Raw genomic sequence first — 23,406 nt, 5'->3', positions numbered from 1 at the left:
AAGTTTCAATCCCCATTAATTCTGTAACTAAGTCAGTTTCTGAACTGTGCATGCTGCTAGTCTGTCTACTCCTGTTTCCCTGCTGCACTTTAAAATCACGATAGTGCTCTAGCATGTTTTGGTATCTGCCCAACAATAGTGGAAAAGCCCCTCCCCTGCCTTTTTTCTTTTTGAAAAAAATTCCCATCATCCCATTCTTCTGGATGAATATTTACATATATTTAAAAATTTATCCTGTGACTTTGAGAAAATTACCTACCAGTAATAATGCTTACAGCTTTTCTTTTTCTTCTTTTTAAGGCCTTACCTATAAGAGGCTAAACCGGCTTGATGAAGCTTTGGACTGTTTCCTGAAACTTCATGCAATCCTAAGAAACAGTGCCCAAGTTCTTTACCAGATAGCAAATGTGTATCTTATGTGAAAAACTTGAGGACAGTTTGTTAATTCACTCAATTGGTGATTGAGTACCAGTCGTTAAATAACCTTAGCCAATGAGGTAATTGATGAGGATAATATTTTAAATCCTATCACATTAATATGTGATAAAAATATTATTTGAGTGATACAGCTTTATTTTTTAATTTTAATTCCAATATTTTACATTTTTATAAAATGTGTATCTTTTTAATTTTTAATTCTATTATATATAATATAATATAATATAATATAATACAATACAATATAATTACTCTAGTGTTATCTTAGTTTCAGGTGTACAATATAGTGATTCAACAACTCTATACATTACTCAGTGCTCATCGTGATGAGTATACTCTAATACCTATCACCTGTTTTACCCATCTCCCCACCCCCATCTTCTCTCTGGTAACCCTCAGTTTGTTGTCAATAGTTAAGAGTGTGTTTTTTGGTTGATCCTGTTTTAAAAGATCATTTGCATTATAAAAGAAATCATTAAAAGGTTAACACTATTATTTCTTAATTTGGGGGGAAAATAATTGAAATAGTAATTGAGTACAGATGTTTAGTACACATAAGCTATTCATTGACTGTAGGTTAGATTGTATTAACTCTGAGTCTTGTAGGGTATTTTTGAAGCAGTAACTTACTGTTTAAAAGGAAAATATTTATTACTGATTAGTACTGCTGATTGAGTTCGGTTAATTTATCTTCATTATTTTAGCTGACATATAGGCTTAATGAGTATAACTCTCCAAAGGCCTTTACCCTACAAAATTAGCCAGTAGTTTATATGAATTCACTCACTCCGTTCATTCAGTAGTCACTTATTGACTGTGTGCTGTGCCACAGTCACAGTATTATGTTTAGAACTCTGGGGAATGTGGAAAAGGAAAACATTCCTCCCTTGTCAGTTTCTTCTACAACTCCTGGCTCTCTTTAGTTTGTTTGTTTTCTTTTTTCCCTCCTGCCTTTGGTTAGAAAAGCAGAAATTTGTTAACGTTTTTAATGCCTTTGAAACTATTTGAAAAACATTTTAATTTCTCTCCTTATTTTAAAAATAATCTTTCAAAACAACATTTGGGAAGAGTTAAAATCTTATGTAGGTTTTTAAGTTACCATTATCTTGATACAAGTTTGTTTCTTTTTTTTTAAGTGTTTATTTATTTTTTGAGAGAGAGAGAGCATGAGCAGGGAAGGGGAAGAGAGAGATGGGGACAGAAGATTCAAAGCAGGCCACACGCTGACAGAAGCAAGCCCGATGTGGGGCTTGAACTCACGAATGGTGAGATCATGACTGGAGTTAAAGTCAGATACAATCAACTGACCGAACCACCCAGGCGCCCCTCTTGATACAATACAGATGTTAGGGAAAAGTATGTTATGAGGTATACCATTAATAATTTTAAGTACTATGTACTCTACTTTTGTTAGAGAGCATAAAACATTTTTTAATAAAGAAGCTATTTTTAGAGCAGAGGATTTCATGCTTATTCCTTTTAGCCTCTTTGTTTTGTCCACTTAATCTGTCTGAAATTGCCACTGTCATGATCTGATACTTCCCAGTTTCTGACCAGCTTGGATTCAGTTAAGCAATTGATCATTTTAAGGATGTTTCAATCATTTTCTTATTTTTATATTTCTTTTATGGTATCACATTTGTCATCCTTAAAAACAGAAGCTTCTTTCTCAATAAAACTTTAGATTGGAATATGTTCATTTCATTGAGACATTTAATGTAAAAATAAATAGTAGTCAATAAGTATTGCTGTGAATAAATTATTTAAGTGTATACAAAGGACTTACTAGGCACTTGCTACAAAAAAAAGAATACCCTATTTTGGGCTTTTAATCTAATTGGGGAAAACTCAAAGGAAAATACATGGAAACTCTTCCCTTAACATGTTCGACATATTAAGAGAAGTAGAATAATTGAACACAACTTTCAGGCATTTCTGTTAAGGACAAATTTTGGACAGTGCTTTGAATAAAAGAGCAAACTGTTAATTCTACTAGAAATTTGGGAGTTGATCTTAGTGGACACTAATGAAGCAAAAGGAAAAGCAAGGTATATATGGAGCATGAGTGTTATTTACAGTGCCCCATTTTCATCACCATCCCTGAAGAAATTCCGAATAAACAGTTTTCAATAGCACATTACTATAGGCTAAGAAATATTTTCATTGTAATGTTGTATTTAGGTTTGTTTATTTATTAATGAATTTAGAAAAATTGTGTTATCCTTAACTAAAACTTTCCAAGATATGAATTAATGGAAGATCCCAATCAAGCTATTGAATGGTTAATGCAACTGATCAGTGTTGTTCCAACTGATTCTAGAGCTCTGTCTAAACTAGGAGAATTATATGATAGTGAAGGAGATAAATCCCAAGCATTTCAGTACTACTATGAGGTAAGTATAATTTTATTTTCCTTTTACTTTTTAGCCTTTTATATATGGTTATAAAGCATTCAGCAGAAAAGAAAACAACAGTCAGCAGACCGTTGAGTTTTTAAAATTTAGAAATGCTTACTGGTTTTTAAATGAATGATGATTTAAAATAAAATAAATCATTTGTGGAATATAAAATTTTTTAATAATTTTAATGCAAAATTAAATTAAAATCACATTCATTTTTCCCTTGAAGCATGATTTTGATCCTTTTTAAAATTCTATTACTTATTTAATTTGATTCAGATCAGCTATCAGTACATCGAAAAGCTATTTATAGGTAATTTAAAAATGTATATCAAACAAACATTAAGTGTTCTAAATCTTGTAGTTTCAAAACATAAAGTGCTTATGACCTTATGACAGCTCATGCTTTTTTGTTAAGAAATTTCATATTGGTTAAAGAAATCCTTTCAATAGGTAAAATGTTGAGGTATAAATTCTACATTGCCACTGATGTTGTATTGTCATGTCCATATTTTTCTAGTCATATAGGTATTTCCCCTCTAACATTGAAGTTATTGAGTGGCTTGGAGCTTATTACATTGACACCCAGTTTTGTGAAAAAGCCATTCAATACTTTGAAAGAGCTTCTCTTATACAGTAAGTAATTATTCTGATTTCATGTTTACTTAAATGTGTTGGGATTTGATTTTATCCCTAGAATTAGAATCTGATAAACATATTACATTCATGAACAAATATTAACGAACATTCATGTATTATTTCCATTTAAAAAAATTTTTTAATGCTTATTTTTGAGGGAGAGAGAGAGGGAGAGACAGAGCATGAGCAGGGCAGGGGCAGAGAGAGAGGGAAACACAGAATCCGAAGCAGGCTCCAGGTTCTGAGCTGTCAGCACAGAGCTTGACATGGGGCTCAAACCCATGGACTATGAGATGATGACCTGAGCCAAAGTTGGACACTTAACAAACTGAGACACCTAGGCACCCCATTATTTCCATTTTCTTGAATGAAGTTCCATTTTATTTGGTCTTTATTGTGTTAAATATATTACCTTTTTATGCAACTTTTAAAAAGTTTAAAAAATACTTTCCTTGAGTTATTTTGCTCTGTGTATTTTTCTTACATTTCAACAAACAAGTATTATTTCTTTATCAATTAGAAAATCACTGACTCGGTTGTAGGACAAGGTTTCATTTCTGAAAGAGTCCTAATAGAAATAAATTGTGTTGTTTCCAATTGATAATCAATTCACATTGTATATTACAAATTAAACTTTTTTTTTCTTTTTAGAGCATGCAACTCTTTTTTTTTTTTTTAATGTTTATTTATGTTTGAGAGAGGAAAGACAGAGCATGAGCAGGGGAGGAGCAGAGAGAGAGGGAGACACAGAATCTGAAGGAGGCTCCAGGCTCTGAGCTGTCAGCACAGAGCCCGATGCAGGGCTTGAACCCATGAACCGCAAGATCATGACCTCAACCAACTGAGCCACCCAGACGCTCCAAATAAATAAGTGTCCAACTTGGCAGCTCAGGCCATGATCTCATAGTCTGTGGGTTCTAGCCCCACATCAGGTTCTCTGCTGTCAGCACAGAGCCCTCTTTGGATCCTCTGTCCCCCTCTCTCTCTGCCCCTACCCCACTCATGCTCTCTCTCAAACATTTTTAAAAAATAAAATACAGTTTATTTATTTATTCTGAGACAGTGTGTATGAGCAGGGAAGGAGCAGAGAGAGATTTTTTTAAGTTTATTTATTTTGAACGTGCATGCATGCAAGAGAAAAAGAGGGAGAGAAGGGGAGAGACAGAATCCCAAGCAGGCTCTGCACTGTCAGCACAGAGCCCAACACAGGGCTCGAACCCATGAACCATGGATCATGACCTGAGCTGAAATTGAGAGTCAGACACTTAACCAGCTGAGCCACCCAGCTGGTGGCCCCAAAACCTTTAAAAAATTTTTTAAATAAAGTAGGAGTCAGCAACTACCCACTACCACCCATTGTCTGTTTTTTATGGCTTGAGAGCTAAGACTGGTTTTATGGCTTGTTAAATGGTTTAGAAAATAAGAGTACTTGTGTCATGTGGAAAAAAAAAAAGAATTATGGATAAATTAAGACATTTTCAGATAAACAAAAGCTGAGGGAGCTTATTACCAGTACACCTACCCAATGAAAAATGCTAAAGGGAGTCCTTTGGTCTGAAATGAAAAGATGCTAGACGGTAACTCCAAGACCTAAGAAAAAATTAACGAAGACTTGTAAAGGTACCTTCATAGGTAAATATAAAAGTACAACACTTTGTACTTTTGGTTTGGCTTATAACCTCTCTTTTCCCTATATGATTTAAAAGGCAAATACATAAAAGAAAGAATGCACAGAAAAGGAATGATGGGAATCAAAATAGTACACTATAAAAAATCAACTAAATACCAATAAAGGGCAGTAATGGAGGAATTGAGGAACTAAAAACATGTAATACACAGAACAAATAGCTAAATAGAAGAAACTATCATTCTATATCAGTAATAACAAATAGAAATATATTAAACTTTTCCAGTAAAAGAAAAAGATTGACAGATTGAATAAGAAAATCAGTATCCATCAGTAAACTATCTACAAGATACCGAATAAACCCACAATTAGAAGAAGAAAGGAAATTATAAAGATTGTATCAGAGGGGTACCTGGGTGGCTCAGTTGATTAAGCATCTGGCTTCAGCTCAGGTCATGATCTCACAGTTCGTGGGTTCCGACCTCACATCAGGCTCTAGGCTGACAGTGTGGAGCCTGCCTGGGATTCTCTGTCTCTCTCTTTCTCTGCCTCTTTCCCTCTTATGTACACACACTCTCTCTCTCTCTCTCTCTCTCTCTCTCTCTCTCTCTCTCTGTCTCTCTCTCTCTCAAAAATAAATAAGTAAATATATCTTTAAAATAAATATTCCAACAAAGTTGGGGTGCCTGGGTGGCTCAGTCAGTTAAGTGTCTGACTCATGATCTTGGCTCAGGTCTTGATCTCACAGTTGTGAGTTTGAGCCCCATGTTGCACTTTGTGTTGGGCTGTGCACTGGGCATAAAGCCCACTTAAGAAAAAAAAAATCCAACAAAGAAAATCCCCAGACTAGATAGTGTCACTGGTGAATTCTACTGAGATGGTTGATTTTATGTGTCAACATGACCGGCCACTGGCTGCCCAAATTATTTCTAGGTGTGTCTGTAAGAGTGTTTCCAGATGAGACTAACATTTGCAATAGACTCAGTAAAGCAGATTGCCCAGCTCACTCTAATATTCACATGGAATCTCAAAGGGATCTCAAATAACCAGAACAATTTGAAGAAGAAGAAAGTTAGAGTTCTCATACCTTCTGATTTCAAAATTTGCTACAAAGCTGCAGTAGTCAAAACAATATGGTATTGATATAGAGACGGACATACAGATGAATGGAATCTAGAACTCAGAAATAAGCCCTTGTGTATATGGTAAATTGATTTTCAACAAAATGCCAAGACCATTCGATGAGGAAAGGACAGTCTTTTCAACAAAAGGTGTTCAGAAACCTATCCTCTTGGAAAGGAATGAAGTTGAACCCTTACCTTACACTGTATATAACTTAATTCAGGGGCACCTGGGTGGCTCGGTTGGTTAGTGTCCACCTCTTGATTTTAGCTCAGGCCTTGATCTCAGGGTTGTGGGATTGAGCCCTGTGTCAGGCTCCAAGCTCAGCATGAAGATTCTCTCCCTCTGCCCCTCTCCTCTGCCTGGGTGTGCCCTCTCTCTCTAAAATTAAAACAAAACAAAACAAAATTTTAAATGGATCAAAGACCTAAATATAAGGCCTAAAAGTATGAATCTCTTAGGAGAAAACAGAGAGGAAAATCTTTATGCCATTGGATTTGACAATGATTTCTTTGATGTGACACCAAAAGCACAGACAATAAAAGAAAAAAATAGATACACTAGACTCATCAAAATTTAAAACTTTTTTACATCAAAAAGCTCTATCTACTGGCACAAAAACAGACACTCAGATCAATGGAATAGAATAGAGACGCCAGAAATGGACCCACAAACGTATGGCCAACTAATCTTTGATAAAGCAGGAAAGAATATCCAATGGAATAAAGACAGTCTCTTCAGCAAGTGGTGCTGGGAAAACTGGACACCAACATGCAGAAGAATGAACCTGGACCACTTTCTTACACCATACATGAAAATAAACTCAAAATGGATGAAAGATCTAAATGTAAGATAGGAAGTCATCAAAATCTTCAAGGGGAAAGCAGGCAAAAACCTCTTTGATCTTGGCCACAGCAACTTCTTACTCGACACATCTCCAGAGGCAAGGGAAACAAAAGCAAAAATAAACTCTCGGTCCTTCATCAAGATAAAAAGCTTCTGCATAGCGAAGGTAACAGTCAGCAAAACTAAAAAGCAACCGATGGAATGGGAGAAGATATTTGCAAATGACATCAGATAAAGGGTTAGTATCTAATATCTATAAAGAACTTACCAAACTCAACACTGAAAAAACAAATAATCCAGTGAAGAAATGGGCAAAAGACATGAATAGATACTTCTCCAAAGAAGACATCCAGATGGCCAACTGACACATGAAAAAAATGCTCCACATCACTCAGCTTCAGGGAAATACAAATCAAAACCACAATGAGATACCACCTCACACCTGTCAGAATGGCTAACATTAACAACTTAGGCAATAGTAGATGTTGGTGAGGATGCGGAGAAAGAGGATCTCTTTTGCATTGTTGGTGGGAATGCAAGCTGGTGCAGCCACTCTGGAAAACAGTATGGAGGTTCCTCAAAAAATTCAAAATAGAACTATCCTACGATGCAGCAATTGCACTGCTAGGCATTTATCCACGGGATACAGGTGTGCTGTTTCGAAGGGACACATGCACCCCAGTGTTTATAGCAGCACTATCAACAATAGCCAGAGTATGGAAAGAGCCCAAATGTCCATTGATGGATGAATGGATAAAGAAGATGTGGTATATATATACAATGGAGTGTTACTGGCAACCAAAAAGAATGAAATCTTGCCATTTGCAACTACATGGATGGAACTGGAGGGTATTATGCTAAGCAAAATTAGAGAAAGAGTAATATCATATGACTTCACTCATATGAGGACTTTCAGATACAAACCAGATGAACATAAGGGAAGGGAAGCAAAAATAATATAAAAACAGGGAGGGGGACAAAACATAAGAGACTCTTAAATAAGGAGAACAAACTGAGGGTTACTGGAGGGGTGGTGGGAGGGGGGATGGGCTAAATGGGTAAGGGGCACTAAGGAATCTATTCCTGAAATCATTGTTGCACTATGTGCTAACTTGGATGTAAATTTTAAAAATAAATTAAAAAACAAAAGACTCTATCAACAGAATGAAAAGACAGCCCACATATTTGCAAGTCTATATCTGATAAGGGGCTATATCTAGAATATATGAATAACTTCTATGACCCAAATAACAACAATAACAACAACAAAAACAATTTAAAAATAGGCAAGGGATTTGAATAGACATTTCTCCAAAGTAGGTATACAGATAGATGATCAATAAGCACATGAAAGTATGTTCGACATCATTAGTCATTAGGAAAATGCAAATCAAAATCACAATGAGACACCACAGCTTTTAGGGTAGCTGTTATATTTGAAAACAGCAACAACAAAATAGTAAGTGGTGGGGTGGTTGAGTGCCTGGAGAAATTGTAACCCTGCGCATTGTTGGTGGAAATGTAAAATGGTGTTTTATGGAAAACCATCTCGTGGTTCCTCAGAAGGCTAAACTTAGAATTACCATATGACGCAACAATTCTACTCTTAAATATATACAAAGGAATTAAAAGCTGAGACTCAAACAGATACTGGTACATTCATTAACATATCATTTTTCACAATGGCCAAACAGTGTCAACATCCCAAGTGCCCATCACTGATGAATGACAGGCAACAAAATGTGGTTGTATATATGCAGTGGGATATTCCACCATGGAAAGGAACAGCATTGTGACACATGCTGCAACATGGAAGGACCTGGAAAACATCATACCAAGTGAAAGAACCCAGACTCAGAAGAGCAAATATGGTGTGATCGCACTTGTATGAAGTGTCTAGAACGGGCAAATTCATAGAGACAGATAGTATATTAGAGGTTACTAGAGTGTGGGGGGAGAAATGAAGTTATTACTTAATGATTGTGGGGTTTCTGTTCGGCTAATGAAAAAGATTTTGAAATAGTGGTGATGATTGTACAACTTTCTGAATGTAATTAATGCCACTGAGTTGTATATTTTAATCATAATTTTTAAAAATTAATAATGTGATGGGGTGCCTGCATGGCTCAGTTGGTTGAGCATCTGACTCTTGGTTTCGGCTTAGGTCATGATCTCACGGTTGATGAGTTCAAGCCCCACATTCGGCTCTGTGCTGACAGCATGGAGCCTACTTAGGATTCTCTCTCTCCCTCTGTCTCTGCCCCTCCCCTTCTTGCTCTCTCTCTCTCAAAATAAATAAACTAAAAAAATTAATGAGACATACCGAAAACCTTTGAATTTTACACTTTATATGAGTGAATTGTATGTTACATGAATTATATTTTAATAAAATATAAAAAGAGGATACCTACTATATGATTTCATTCATGTAAATTTCAAAACCAGTCTAGATCAATATTCAAAAGTCAGGATAATAGTTGCCTGTATTAGATAAAGGAGGTAATGTTGAGGGTGTAAAGGAGGCTTCTAGGGTGTTGGCAACATTCTGTCTCTTGAACTGTAGGATAATTACATGAGTGTTCACTTTATATCAGTTTATTGAGCTGTATAGTTATGTTTTATGTGTCTTTCCATATGTGTTATACTTCACAATAAAAGATTTAAAAATTAAAGAAAAAAGACAATGTGAGCAAAGAAAGACAATACAGCCCTACCCTGGGGGAGCCATTTGGAGATGTAGGGGGAGGGGCATATTTTAGGGTCATGATGATAGGGAGGCACTGTGAGCATTAAGTAAGCAGCCACCAGTGACGGTAAACATTCAGTAATGCATAGAGGACCTGTACAGTGAACGGTCCCATCCTAAACGCCAACAGTACCGTCACCAAATGCTGCATTAGAACATGTTATAGGAAAACAGGGAGGGGGACAAAAACATAAGAGACTCTGAAAAGTAGAGAACAAACAGAGTGTTACTGGAGGGGTTATGGGAAGGGGCGTGGGCTAAATGGGTAAGGGGCATTAAGGAACCTACTCCTGAAATCATTGTGGCACTAGATGCTAACTTAGATGTAAATTTAAAAAATAAATAAAATTTTTTAAAAAGATACAATGGAAATGTTTATTTATTTTTTTAAACGTTTATTTATTTTTGAGACAGAGAGAAACAGAGCATGAACGGAAGAGGGTCAGAGAGAGAGGGAGACACAGAATCTGAAACAGGCTCCAGGCTCTGAGCTGCCAGCACAGAGCCTGACATGGGGCTCGAACTCCTGGACTGCGAGATCATGACCTGAGCCGAATTCGGACGCTTAACCGACTGAGCCACCCAGGCGTCCCAGGAAATCTTTTATAAACTATAAAGACCATGCAAATAAATACTTTTCTAAAATGAAAAAAAAAAAAACAACAACATGTTAATAGTGGGGCACCTGGGTGGTTCAGTCAGTGAAGCGTCTGACTTTGGCTCAGGTCATGATCTCATGGTTTGTGAGTTTAAGCCCTTGGTCAGGCTCCGTGCTGGCAGCTCAGAGCCTGGAGCCTGCTTCCCATTCTGTGTCTTCCTCTCTCTCTGCCCCTCCCCCACTCATGTTCTCTCTCTCCCTCTCTCTCTCTCTCTCTGTCTCTCTCTCTCTCTCTCTGTCTCTCAAAAATAAAATGTTAAAAAAATTTTTTTTAAAAAGAACATGTTAATAGTATGATTTTGTTCCTGAGATTTAATCTTAAAATTCTAAAGTCTTTTCTCTGGGGCCATTCAGTGTATTCAGAGAAACATCCTCAGATCTGTGTCAGGAGTATAAGCCTGGGCTGCTGCCCAGCTGGCAGGGACTGGGCTGAGGGTCTCACTGTCCAGAAGCAGACTCTTTGCCTCATCCTGCAGTCCTCAGTCCAGCACCTCGAACCAGCCGAGCCCCCCTGGCCGGGAGCCTTCCTGAGCGGCTCCTGAGGGTGAGGGGTTATTACCTGGCTGCACGGGGTGAGGGGGTCCAACTGCTTCTCAGTCACATTTCCAGTCTGTTTTCCTTTTTATAGTTTCATGCTTTACTGCTCCTTCCTCAATGCCGGTGATCCCAATTCTTGAACACTTCTGGTGATTTGCAGGGAAGATCTGAGCACCTCTCATCAGTATGCTGTTGGCAAGCACTTGAGTTTCATCTTTCTTTGCCCTCCTGAAGTCAGTTTCCATTTTTTTTTTAGTCCATCATCCATCATTTGTATATGGTTTTATATGGTTTGAGTTTGATCTGACATAGAGTTTATCTTTCTTATTGTCCTTTTTTGGGGGAGGTTAATTTCCAGAAAAGACATTGTGCAATAAGAGATTTTTTTTAATTTTTTAATGTTTGTTTATTTCTGAGACAGAGAGAGACAGAGCATGAGTGTGGGAGGGGCAGAGAGAGAGGGAGACACAGAATCCGAAGCAGGCTCCAGGCTCCGAGCTGTCAGCACAGACCCCGACGCGGGGCTCGAACTCACGAGCTGTGAGATCATGACCTGAGCCGAAGTCGGTCACTCGACCGACTGAGCCACCCAGGGGCCCCTGTGCAATAAAAGATTTTTAACTCTGCCACCTTTAATCCAGAAATCATGACTCTCCGATGGTGCTTACTTATTCCATGTGTGGAGATAATAATTCTTCTCTGAGATAGTTTTCAAACTGCATGCCTCATTGCTTTCTGGAAGTGTGACATAGGGATTTATTCAGGATATTATGCTGGTAAATACTATTGGGACAATAACCTTAGGCATAGGATGCCCGTGTCTCAGTTTCTTTTCCTTAAAGGTGAACGGATAGAATGAATTCCTACCTGAGGCCACTTCCAGTTCTGAAGTTCCGTGATTCTATAAAGCCAAGTCATTACAGATTTAAAATACTTAAAACCTGTAGTTTTTTAATACTGTGCTAGGCAATTTATAACCAATTTGCTGGTTTGGAGATGGTGTTATTCTAAATCACTATGTCTTAAATGTGCTGCCTGTAAAATAGTATTTTTCTTTGAGGATTGAGGAGAGGAGTAGGCATCCACTCAAGAAATAAACTTGGCTTACTACTTATAAACTAGGTTCTGATGGTAAGACAGATAAAAGAGACAAACCAAAACAATTAGGCTTGTTTGCTTTTGTGCAAAACTATCCTGTCCTGTGTTAATAGTGTCTGGGTTCTCTCCAGCTCCTAAAACTATCAGTACGAACGTGGCAGCTTAATTCTGAACATTTATAAATTTATCTCGTGTCCTAAAGACATGAGACTGCATTTCTCATACATGAAAGCTTCTCGACTATTATAATGCATAAAATCTTTTGCTGATCGTCTGCATCAAATCAGTGCCCAATTATGTATGCTAATGGAAACAAGCAATGTCACAGATCATCTGTAGTTATGATCCACTAGAATTAGTAATCCAGAATATTACCCAATACCTTATTAACATTAAGTCACTGAGCCCTGTTCTTCCTCTTTACTGGGCTACTCTGGTGGTTGAAAATAATTACTCCATTTTCCACACGAGGATGCACACACATTCATGCACGCACTACGTAGCAGCTGCTCTGGTGGCTGTTTTTTCAATTTCCCAGTAGGGGGCATTCATGAAATAAGGCTTTCCTAAAGAAGAGAAGAGAAGTGGTTATGATAATCACTAATGTTTATTATTTAGATACATTGTGCTACATAATCCTCACAACTGATTTATGACGTGGGTGCTGTTATTCTTCCCACTTTGTAGATGAGTAAACACGGGCACAAATTTAAGTAATTTACCAAGTTAACAGAATGAATAGTGTACCAAACTAAAAATCATAATCCCAACCTTTCAGGAAATTATAAAGACATGTACTTGAATATGTAAATGAGGAGTTAATGATGAATGATCACCCAGCCTGTATCAGGCATCATGCCAGGTCCTGGGAACACAAAAGACTCTGCTCCCCTCAGGAATTTATAGTTTAATAAGGTATTCGGAAACGTAAATAAGACTACAGTATAGTAAATGCAGTGCCAAAAAGATTCTAGGATGTTAGAAGAGTCCACAGAACAATCTAATCTGGTCTGGCAGGGAAGTGGGTCATGAGGTTGGGGTGAGCCTCCAAGTGGAGGTGACGGTGTGTGCAAAGATCAGAAGTCTAGAAAATGCAGTGAATGCAAAGGACTCTGTCCTCCTGTTTGGATTTGCTGTAGCGTGAAATGTTGGGCAGCTCCCATGGAAGTGGAGTTGGTGAGGTAGCAAATGGCTAACAGTGGATGAACTGGATTAGGACCTTGGAGTTACCGTGCAGTTGGAGGGGAGGTGATGCATTTTAAAGAGGGAAGTAATGTAGTTAGATATGTGTTTTCTTTAGATCAAAGTGGATGGCTCTGTAGGGAGTGGATTTGAGGTTAAGTAGCTTGTCCAAGTAGTAGGGCTGTGACCCTGATCTAATAAGACTCCAGAGCTGGTAGGTGTGCCATCAAATTGAGTGGGAGTGAGGCTGTCTCTGAGGCCATCAGGTAAATAGAAGGAAGAGTCTAAAAAGAAATGAGAAGCACATTCAGTTATTCCCTAGTCTTTCATTTCTTCAAATCTTATTTTCCTGGGTATTTGTAACAGTAGTCTTTAGAAATCCTGGTCGTTCTTATTTATTTTATAACAGAAATTTGGAGCACCTGGGTGGCTCAGTTGGTTAAGCATCCGATTCAACTCAGGTCATGATCTTACACAGTTGGTGAGTTCGAGCCCAGCTCGAGGGGCAAAGAGAGGGAGACAGAGGATCCAAAGCGGGCTCTGCTGACAGAACACAGAGCTGCCTGCCTTCCGCTGCTTGCCCTCTCTCAAAAATAAACATTTTTTTAAGAAAAGAAATCCTTTTCTTTTTAAGAGGAAAAAAAAGAATGAATATAGTTCTTTTTTACTCTACCTTTAGTTGAAGCCTAATTGTTCAAACACAAGGTCAACAATTGCCTCATGGGTACAAAATTCGCAAGCCTAAACTTCTAAGTCTTAGGTACTAAGCCAAAGTATAACATTATGGCAAAGGTAATGATAATGTTTAAAATAGATCACAGTGGTCTTTAGCCAAACAGGTTAAGTGGTTCACATAAAATCTAAATAAAGGTGTGAACCAGATTGAAGGACTCTTAAATTTTCCAATATACATATGATAGGTAATAATGAAGGAAATCGTATATATGCTACTTTCAATAATAAAGATCTAATTAGAGGTCAAAAAGTATTTGGAAAAATGTATTTGAAAGATAGTACAGGTATGTAGCTTTATAAAACTGATCATCTCAGGTTATTTTTGTTTCATCTCTGATTTCATATAATCTTGTTTCTTTTATAGGCCTACACAAGTGAAATGGCAGCTGATGGTAGCTAGTTGTTTTAGAAGAAGCGGTAAATGCTTTAACTTTATTCATTTTTTATGTATTTTGCTTCTATCTTTTAGGTAATTATGCATAGAACTGTGTTCCAACCACATGTTTGTTTATTAAAACAGTAACTTTTGCTAATATATTGGAAGCATCATATGAGGAACAATAACTACTACGCACAGAAAAAAGTCATGCTTACAAAATGGGTCTTAGTCGTGTATTCCGTCCCCACTACTAACAGATTCGTTATTTTTCAAAGTTAACATGTAATCATTGGGTATGTTAAGTCACAGAAAAGTAGGCATTCTATAGACAGTAGTTTATGTTTCCGTTTTCCGTTCACCTAATTCAGAGCAGCCTGTGTGCCATGCCAAATTTATGAGACTGTCTCACACCTGACAAGGCTGAAGAAGGCCCAGAACTGGGACAACTGGGGCTGTATTTTTTTTATACCAAGTGCTACTAGGTATCTTCATTTGCGTTTTCAGTTAACTTTTTATTACCTGTACTGCTGACGCTTGTCCTGAAGTGTTGGACTCACCGTGAAGTGAATGATATTGTTGACTCTTATCAGATATTAGGTAATGAGATGGACGTGAACAGATTTGTAATCCCTCTTATAGAGGCCACAAATGATCCAGGAAAATAAATTCCTCGATCCAGGGGGAGCACGGATCGTGACAGTGTTAACGATGTTGTCATCGTGTCTTGTAGGAGGTTTCTTTCTTTATGAGCTCCTCTAGAATGGCATCAGGATAGGTACACAGGAGTCCTAAAATCATTTAGATCATTGATCTTTGCACTCTATTTCCTGGGGAACATACAACATAACTATATATTATACATTTTATGTGTATCAGCATGCGTTCTGAATTACCAATGTTCATTTCCTTGTCAGTCACATGTAAAGCGTACATAGGTAAGAGGTATTCTGAGTGATTTGAGATAGAAACTTTTCTTGTGTTAACTGAAGTACTACTTAGAAGAGAAGCTGACGTTTATTGAGAGCTGCCGGGTGCTTCCTGTCTGTTGCATCGAATTCATACCACACGTCTGGGAGGGTCAGCATGGCTGGCCCTAGTGCATAGTGGGGCCTGTTGAGACTCATCGCTTGTTTACCGACATTTTAGCAAAGATCTTTGATCCCAAATTATTTTTCCGATTCTTTGTTGCTGTGAAGCTAAATTATTGTATTATAAAACAAAATGCTTTCTATAAATTTTTGAATGTTTCAAAATAAAAACTACTGAGAAAGGTTATTTTTCATCTTTTCCAACTAAGTGAATGACATTGAAATTAATGTTAGCTTATCACTTAGATTATTTTTAAAATTGTCAATTGTTCTTCTGAAGTGATTTTTAATTTTTCGGAAATTGAATAGATCTTAATTTTTGACAACAGTGTATTTTAAGCAGTAGAACTAAGTTTCAACCATCACCCGTTTACTCTCGCTCTCTTTTTCAAATTTCTTTTATCTGTACATTTTCTTCCAGAAGTTATATTAAGAATGGTTTATATATGCTTGTGGCAAACATGGAAGTCTTCTTAATGTTATTAATTTTTACAATCTGTGAGTATGTTTTTTTCTCTTTTTCCTATTTATAGGTAACTACCAAAAAGCATTGGATACTTATAAGGATATTCACAGAAAATTTCCAGAAAATGTTGAATGTGAGTTTACATTTTATAACTTTAAAACTATAGGTTCTAACTCTTTATTGCCTTATGTATAATAATTATCTTTGCTATGGTAATTGCATAGATAGCTACCAGCCTATACTTTGTGACGCACGTTTATACATGTGGTTATAGGATCAGAAAATTTGACTCTGCGAGTACATTTTATAGAATTTAGTTTTTGATGGATTTAAATATACCACTGTGTTCTCTTCAGTAGTAAACAGATCTGTATGTCAAAGTTTTATGAAATTTGAAAAATAAATGTTGGTTTATCATTGATTTGTTAAAGCTCATACTGTGGTATTTATAGAAAAGGCATTTTTAACTCTTCAGTTAGTATGCAACTTTTTGAGGTTGAAAAATACTTTGAGTTTATGAAAATAGAATGGTCATCTTGCTGATATGGATAGCAAATGAATTTTAATGTTACTTTAAGTTTAAAAGATTATGTTGATATTTTGCTTATTTTCCTTTTGTGAAGTTAGCTTTGTGGAAAATACTCATTTATTTCTCCATCTTGTTGCACAGTGGGTTTGATGTAACCTAAAGTAATAATGTGAAGTATTAATGGGAGTACCAACAACAAAATCATGATCAAGAAAAACACAAAATAACCATATTCACATGCCACACGCTGCCACTAAACGGTATTTGGCCCTGAATAGCCTTGCAGCTAAAAGAAAGAAAAATGTAATCAGTTATATAATCTTTGCTATTTACAAGGGAACAAAAAATAATTCCTTGGGAAGAAGAAAACGTTTTCCAACTCTTCATTTATGTTGCATAGCAGAGAGAGACAGTAGGTCGTTGAAAGCCGTGGCGGCTCCTTGCTTTTGTGACATCCCCTCAGAAAATAAAATAACATGTTTGAAAAGACTTTTTAATTTTGTCCTTCAGTGACAGTGAACACTAAACAATACATTTCAGTTCAGTAAGACAAATCTGTTCTGTGTCAAGCTTTCCAGTGGCCCCGCCTGAGCCAGGGATGAGACGTACTGCACGTTCCTTCGTTAATATTTTTCTCCATTTGGCTTTTGTGGAAGGTCAACAGCACAGGGCTCGGAATTAATGGCCTTTGATGGCAGCTTCGGAGCAAGGGCTTCTCTAATGCCAATCAAAAGCAGATCTGTTAACTGACAAATGCCATCGGGACACAGGCTACGTGGAATTACTTGTAAAACTTTAAAAAGCACAGATTTCTAGCCCAGCCTACGAAGATTCTCCTTTAGGTTCTCAGTGGACCCGGATAGCTTTCATTTCCTGTTTCTTTTTTTAAAAAGCTTTTTATGGGAATCTTAATCTCAGTCACTTCAGGAAGCTTGGTGATTGAGAAATTGAGTGAGAGGTAACAGTACCATCTTGTGAAAATGAAGAAGCCCAAACAGGCTGCTGGGCAGATGGTTCCCCTCCTTGGCACCACTGACATTTGGGAGCAGATAATTCTGTATTGTGGGAGGCCACCCCATGGGTTGTAGAACGTTGTAGCAGCTTCCCTGGCCTCTACCCACCAGACGCTCATAGCACGTCCACTGCCTCCTTACGAAAAGCAGAATGTCTCCAGACCGTGACAGGTGTCCCCTGGGGGACAGGATCGCTGCCAGTTGGGAACCACTGCTGAAGTCATGGCACCTGTGCACTGGACCAGGAGAGGGACAATCTCCAAGCAAGTCCAGATTTCTTTCTTCTTTTTTTTTTTTTTTTTTTTTTTTTTAAGTTTATTGACTTATTTTGAGAGAGAGAGGAAGAGAGCACACACGCAGGGGAGGGGCAGAGAGAGACAGAGAGAGAGAGACAGAGAATCCCAAGCAGGCTCTGTGCTGTCAGCAGGGAGCCTGATGCTGGGCTCGACCTCAAGAACCATGAGATCGTGACCTGAGCTGAAATCAAGAGTTAGATGCTCAACTGACTGAGCCCAGGCACCCCCAAATTACTTTCTTTATTGAGAATTTAAGACTCGCTCTAAGGGGTGCCTGGCTGGCTCAGTTGGTGGAGCATGTGACTCTTGATCTCTGGGCTGTGAGTTTGAGCCCCATGTTGGGTGTAGAGATTACTTAAAAAATGAAATCTTAAAAAAAAAAAAAAAAAAGATTCACTCTAAAAATTAAATCTATGCCATTAGGGAATGTTCAAGATGCTTTTGGCCTGGATAATTTTCAAGACAAATATAATTAATAGTCTGCCTTAGGGGCGCCTGGGTGGCTTGGTCGGTTAAGCGTCCGACTTTGGCTCAGGTCATGACCTCACAGTTTGTGAGTTCAAGCCCCGCGTCAGGCTCTGTGCTGACAGCTCAGAGCCTGGAGCCTGTTTCAGATTCTGTGTCTCCCTCTCTCTCTGCCCCTCCCCCATTCATGCTCTGTCTCTCTCTGTCTCAAAAATAAATAAACGTTAAAAAAAAAATTTAAAAAAAAAGTCTGCCTTAACTAGAGCTATGGAAAAAACATTTGCACCCATGTACTATCTCATTTTGAGCACAGTAGTTTTCTGATAAACCCAGCAGGATAATACATTCTTAAAATATATTCTTCAGTTATCAAAAATAACTCTAAAGAGTTCAGAGAACATCCACCAAAAACAATGACTTTTATTTCACATTAAATATTCATTCCTAAGGGGCACCTGGGTGACTCAGTCGGTTAAGCATCCGACTTTGGCTCAGGTCATGATCTTAAGGTTTGTGGGGTCGAGCTCTATGTCGGGCTCTGTGCTGACAGTTCAAAGCCTGGAGCCTGCTTCAGATTCTGTTTCTCTTCTCTCTCTGTGCTCCTCCCCCACTCACACTCTGCCTCTCTCTGTCTCTCAAAGATAAATAAATGTTAAAAAAAATTTTTTTTAAATATTCCTAAACCATTCTTTCTGAGGATAGGTAGGTAAGAGAAATAATTAAGCATTATTTGTACAATATATGTAAATTACCTCCTTATTGTGAATTAAGACAAATGTACACATAGGCAATTTATATAATAACACGTGATATTTTAAATTATTTTAGTACTATTCTTTTGCAACATTTTAGTGGTCATGAATTGCTGACTTACTTACAAATTCTTAGGGAGGATGCTACAGTGTTGATAATACAGCACCGTTCCAGCACTATCGATGTGGCCGAAAGACAGATGAAAACTCCTAGGAAGAGAAAGACAAAAAACCAAATATCTAATAGATCAGTAGTCATAAGTAGAGGAAAGGAAAAGCAGATAAGGAGATAAAGAGTATGGGAAGGGCCCTAAATGTAGATGATGTGGTCTGTCCTGAGGGCAGGACAGGTGGAGAGAGTCCTCCCTGTAGGTCCTCTTTCAGGGAAGTCCCGTTCTCTTAGGGCCAGTGGTACAAAGTGTAGGTTAATTTTTGACGAAAACAAATACTGTTTGTGAGCATCATTCCTCCTTGTGTCCCAAAAGACGGATTCATTGATTTCTTATACTTTCAACCCTGCGGTAATATTTGTCTACATCTGTTTTTACAATTTAGGTCTGCGCTTCTTGGTTCGTCTCTGCACAGATATTGGATTAAAAGAAGTTCAAGAATATGCAACAAAACTTAAGAGATTGGAAAAAATGAAAGAAATAAGGGAACAGGTATCTCATATGGGCCAAAATCTACTGTCTGTTAATTTTCAAAATGTCAGCCTTCTGTAGCTCAAATGAGTGATGCTGGCTTCTTCTATCAGTAAAAAAAAAGTTGAAATTTTTTTCTGCTATGACATAAAAGGAGAAACAACTAAAATTCTAGTTTGAGGATAAAATTCTATCAAGAATCAATTCTTTTTTTTTTTTTTTAATTTTCTTTTTGAGACAGAGAGCGTGAAGCGGGAAGGGGCAGAGAGAGAGGGAGACAGAAAATCCCAGGCAGGACAGCATGGAGCCCGACTCAGGGCCCAACTTGGGGTCCATCGCAGGGCTCGATCCCACGAACTATGAGATCATGACCTGGGTGGAAATAGAGAGTCCACCAAGAGTCCACCAACTAAACCACCCAGGTGCCCCAAGAACCAGTTCTTAACAGGAGGAAGTGCAACAGAGTCAGCCTACTGTAGTGGATGGTTGGTTACTCACAGACAGATCGTTGTAACTTTCCACACAGCAGAATAACTTGCAGGTTAATTTACAGAATTAATTTCAGTTGCAGGGCCCTGTGGCCCATGGAAATTAAGAGGAAATCATATAACAATAGTACTTTTCCTTTAAGCTGTCTCATTATGTAGTAGACCATGGCTCTGAGAATAGTATTAATTTGCATGGAAGCTTTTTAAGTTTTATTTCTGTGTTTCATGCAGTATGTGCAATAGCAGTGTTCTTATTTTTACTTTTTGAAGAGAATAATCTCCCCTAAGTTTGAGCCTAGAATATTTAACGTGGTCTTTGAGTGTCTGCCTTAAATAGAAAGAAAATACATTCTTTAAGGTTAGACTTTATCAAGAATTTAATTATCTTGGATAATTAAGTCTAAATTCCATATTTGCTTTCAAAATGTGGTTAACTTTAAATTGTCTTTGCTTTGAAGATGTGATCTGATGGTTTTATTCTTTATTCTCTCGTGTAAAGTATCAGTTGTAAAAGGATTATGAACAAGACATAGATTTTTACCTTAAAAATCCTATAAAATACCAAGTTGTTATTAATGCGATGCTAGGGTATATAGTTTAAAACCTGCTATCAAGACCAATTTACTACCATATACCCATTGGTGAATCAGGTAACCTGTGTGCAAGTTTTGTAAAATTAAACAGGTATAAATGAAAGTTCAAATTATCATAAGTGTCATCATAATCACTGCTCAATTTGTCCCATTAAGAAGAATCCAAAAGAAGTATATATCTCAAACCAAGAACATTCTTTGGAGCTTGAATTAGTTGTAAAGTTACTTAGTATAGATCCATGGAGGTATGTGGAAAGGGTCACATTCTTAAGACTTCTGACGTTTCACCATCAGGAGTTTAAGTTGATGCTGAACAGAGAACACACAAAAAAGGCAAACTATGGCTCGTGCGTAATACACTCCTCACAACTTACAGCCTTAAACAGGGCGACTGGCATGTGTGTTACCATCTCTGGTTTAGCAGACTTTGGTGCAGGCTCGTTTTACACAGTAAGTAGCTGCCTTGAACTCCTGGGACTTGTCTTGCAGCCAGCTCACAAGGGATCCTAACTCCAGCTGTAGGAAACCCCGATTCCAGGGAGTCCCTGGGGAATGAACTTGAGGGATAAAGACCAAAACATGGCCCCTTTAAACAGATGCAGAGTTGCTTCTGCATGATTTTCTTTTCGCCCAGTTTCCCCATGTTGGGTTGCATCGGGTCGATATCGTGCTCTGGTTTTGGTCTTCACAGCGCTTCACCTTTACGTTGACGTCCTGTCTCCCTTTGCTTTTTCTTTTCCCTCGCCCTCCTTCCTGTATGCATCCTCTCTCTGTGGTGTCAAACTCTTTCTTGCTCGGGCTGTTACGGGGCTAATATACTTGCGGACTCTTGGTTCTTACTACTATGAATGAATATGTGAGTTACACTGAGACTGCTTTTCCTTTGTGATGAGTACTCTGCCGATTGATTCCTCTCCCATCAAAATATTTATCTATTCGTTGAGTATAGTCTACTTTTATCTGTTTCTCTCATATATCTGACATCCTTGCACTGTCCTCACTAAAATAATTCCCTAATGACTTAATTAAGAGTACTTTAGTGGGGCGCCTGGGTGGCTCAGTCGGTGAAGCATCCGACTTCGGCTCAGGTCATGATCTCTCGGTTTGCGAGTTCGAGCCCCATGTCGGACTCTGGGCTGAGAGCTCAGAGCCTGGAGCCTGTTCCAAATTCTGTGTCTCCCTCTCTCACTGTGCCCCTCCCATGCTCATGCTCTGTCTCTCCCTGTCCCTCAATAATAAATAAACATTAAAAAAAAAAAGAGTACTTTAATAAAATCATATGAGTTACTATTGATGAATTTAGATCATCCAGTGTTTCTCTTACTTATTCACTCTAATTATTAATGTCTCAGTGTGCTTGAGCAGTGCCTCTTTTGGTAATATTATATCACTGCTCTCACTGTAATCTGTATAAAACCCAAGGTCACTTAGATGTCTTTTCTCATTATAGCTTCTTCTTAATATCTTCCCTTAAATGTTACTGCTTAATCTTACTTGAAAGTGAAAGTCACAGCCCTCATCCACAAAGTACTCTGTTTTCAGTGCCCTTGGAATCAGTTTCTCTGTTCTTTGGTACTCCTCATTAAATCTTTGTCACTTATGTTTTGCTTTTAAATGCAAAGTGGAGGGGTGGCTGGGTGGCTCAGTCAGTTGTGTCCAACTTCGGCTCAGGTCATGATCTCATGGTTCGTGAGTTCGAGCCCTGCATCAGGCTCTGTGCTGACAGCTTGGAGCCTGCTTTGGATCCTCTGTCCCCTCTTTCTCTGCTCCTTCTACACTTGCTCTCTCTATCTCAAAAATGATATACAAAAAAAATGCAAAGTGGAGGAGAAAAAATAGTGGAAAAGAAAGGTCCTAGGAAGAAGAGACTAAAAGAATTCTCACTATTTGAGAGTTAATTTCTCTTTTAATTGTTGTGTGTTCAATTTCAGTTTGTGTTTCTTGAATTGTGAGCCCGTGGGGCAGAGCATTCTATTTCCTGGCTTGCATAGTACATAAAGCACTATTAGTTTCGAAGCAAAGTATAGTAAATAAACTTCTGAATCAAGGGCACTCTCCTTTTCTAAATTTGAACTTAAAACTTGTTACTTTTTGTGTGTGTTTCTTGTTTAGAATCTGCCCCCATGCAGAAACTTAACATTTCTCCATGTAATTAGAATTTCTTTATGTAATTATTGTTACATAAATTGTTACATAAATTGTCTGCATAATACAATCTACTATTATACAGGTAGATATGTCTTGATTTCTTTAAACATTTATGCATTGTTAGATATCTTTTTTAAAGTCGGTAACTCTTGGGGCACCTGGGTGGCTCAGTCGGTTAAGCGTCCGACTTCAGCTCAGGTCACGATCTCGCGGTCCGTGGGTTCGAGCCCCGCGTCAGGCTCTGTGCTGACGGCTCAGAGCCTGGAGCCTGCTTGCGATTTTGTGTCTCCCTCTCTCTCTGCCCCTCCCCGTTCATGCTCTGTCTCTGTCTCAAAAATAAATAAAAACGTTAAAAAAAAAATTTTTTTTTTAAATAAAATAAAGTCGGTAACTCTCTATGATCACTCTAATTTTGTTGTTTCTTCCTGAAGAAGAGCACTTCCATATTGTGAACTGGAGACAGTTTGTGAAACAGACCTGTAATTGAAAGCAGGAAGGGGCACGTGGGTGGCTCAGTCCTT

At 37.9% G+C, this 23,406-nt stretch overlaps 1 protein-coding gene across 9 annotated transcripts in view; it reads left to right on the top strand.

Moving 5' to 3' along the window:
- IFT88 (intraflagellar transport 88) overlaps positions 1 to 23,406 on the top strand; it is a 130,511-nt gene that overhangs the window by 78,270 nt on the left and 28,835 nt on the right. For all 9 annotated transcript variants that reach the window (XR_008421612.1, XM_019448021.2, XM_019448018.2 and 6 more), the window contains 6 exons: positions 301 to 409; positions 2,681 to 2,831; positions 3,358 to 3,473; positions 14,392 to 14,444; positions 16,028 to 16,093; positions 19,571 to 19,677. Coding sequence is in view for 8 of the 9 variants with exons in the window: in XM_019448021.2 (XP_019303566.1) it covers positions 301 to 409; positions 2,681 to 2,831; positions 3,358 to 3,473; positions 14,392 to 14,444; positions 16,028 to 16,093; positions 19,571 to 19,677 (602 nt within the window). In the remaining variant the exon portion in view is untranslated. The remainder of the gene's footprint in view (positions 1 to 300; positions 410 to 2,680; positions 2,832 to 3,357; positions 3,474 to 14,391; positions 14,445 to 16,027; positions 16,094 to 19,570; positions 19,678 to 23,406) is intronic.

Source organism: Panthera pardus, unplaced genomic scaffold, assembly GCF_024362965.1.
Source record: "Panthera pardus isolate Hobbes unplaced genomic scaffold, ASM2436296v1 HiC_scaffold_1, whole genome shotgun sequence".
Classification (NCBI taxonomy): Eukaryota; Metazoa; Chordata; class Mammalia; order Carnivora; family Felidae; genus Panthera; species Panthera pardus.
The sequence above is the reverse complement of the archived record's forward strand: the minus strand, read 5'-3'. Positions and strand labels throughout refer to the sequence as shown.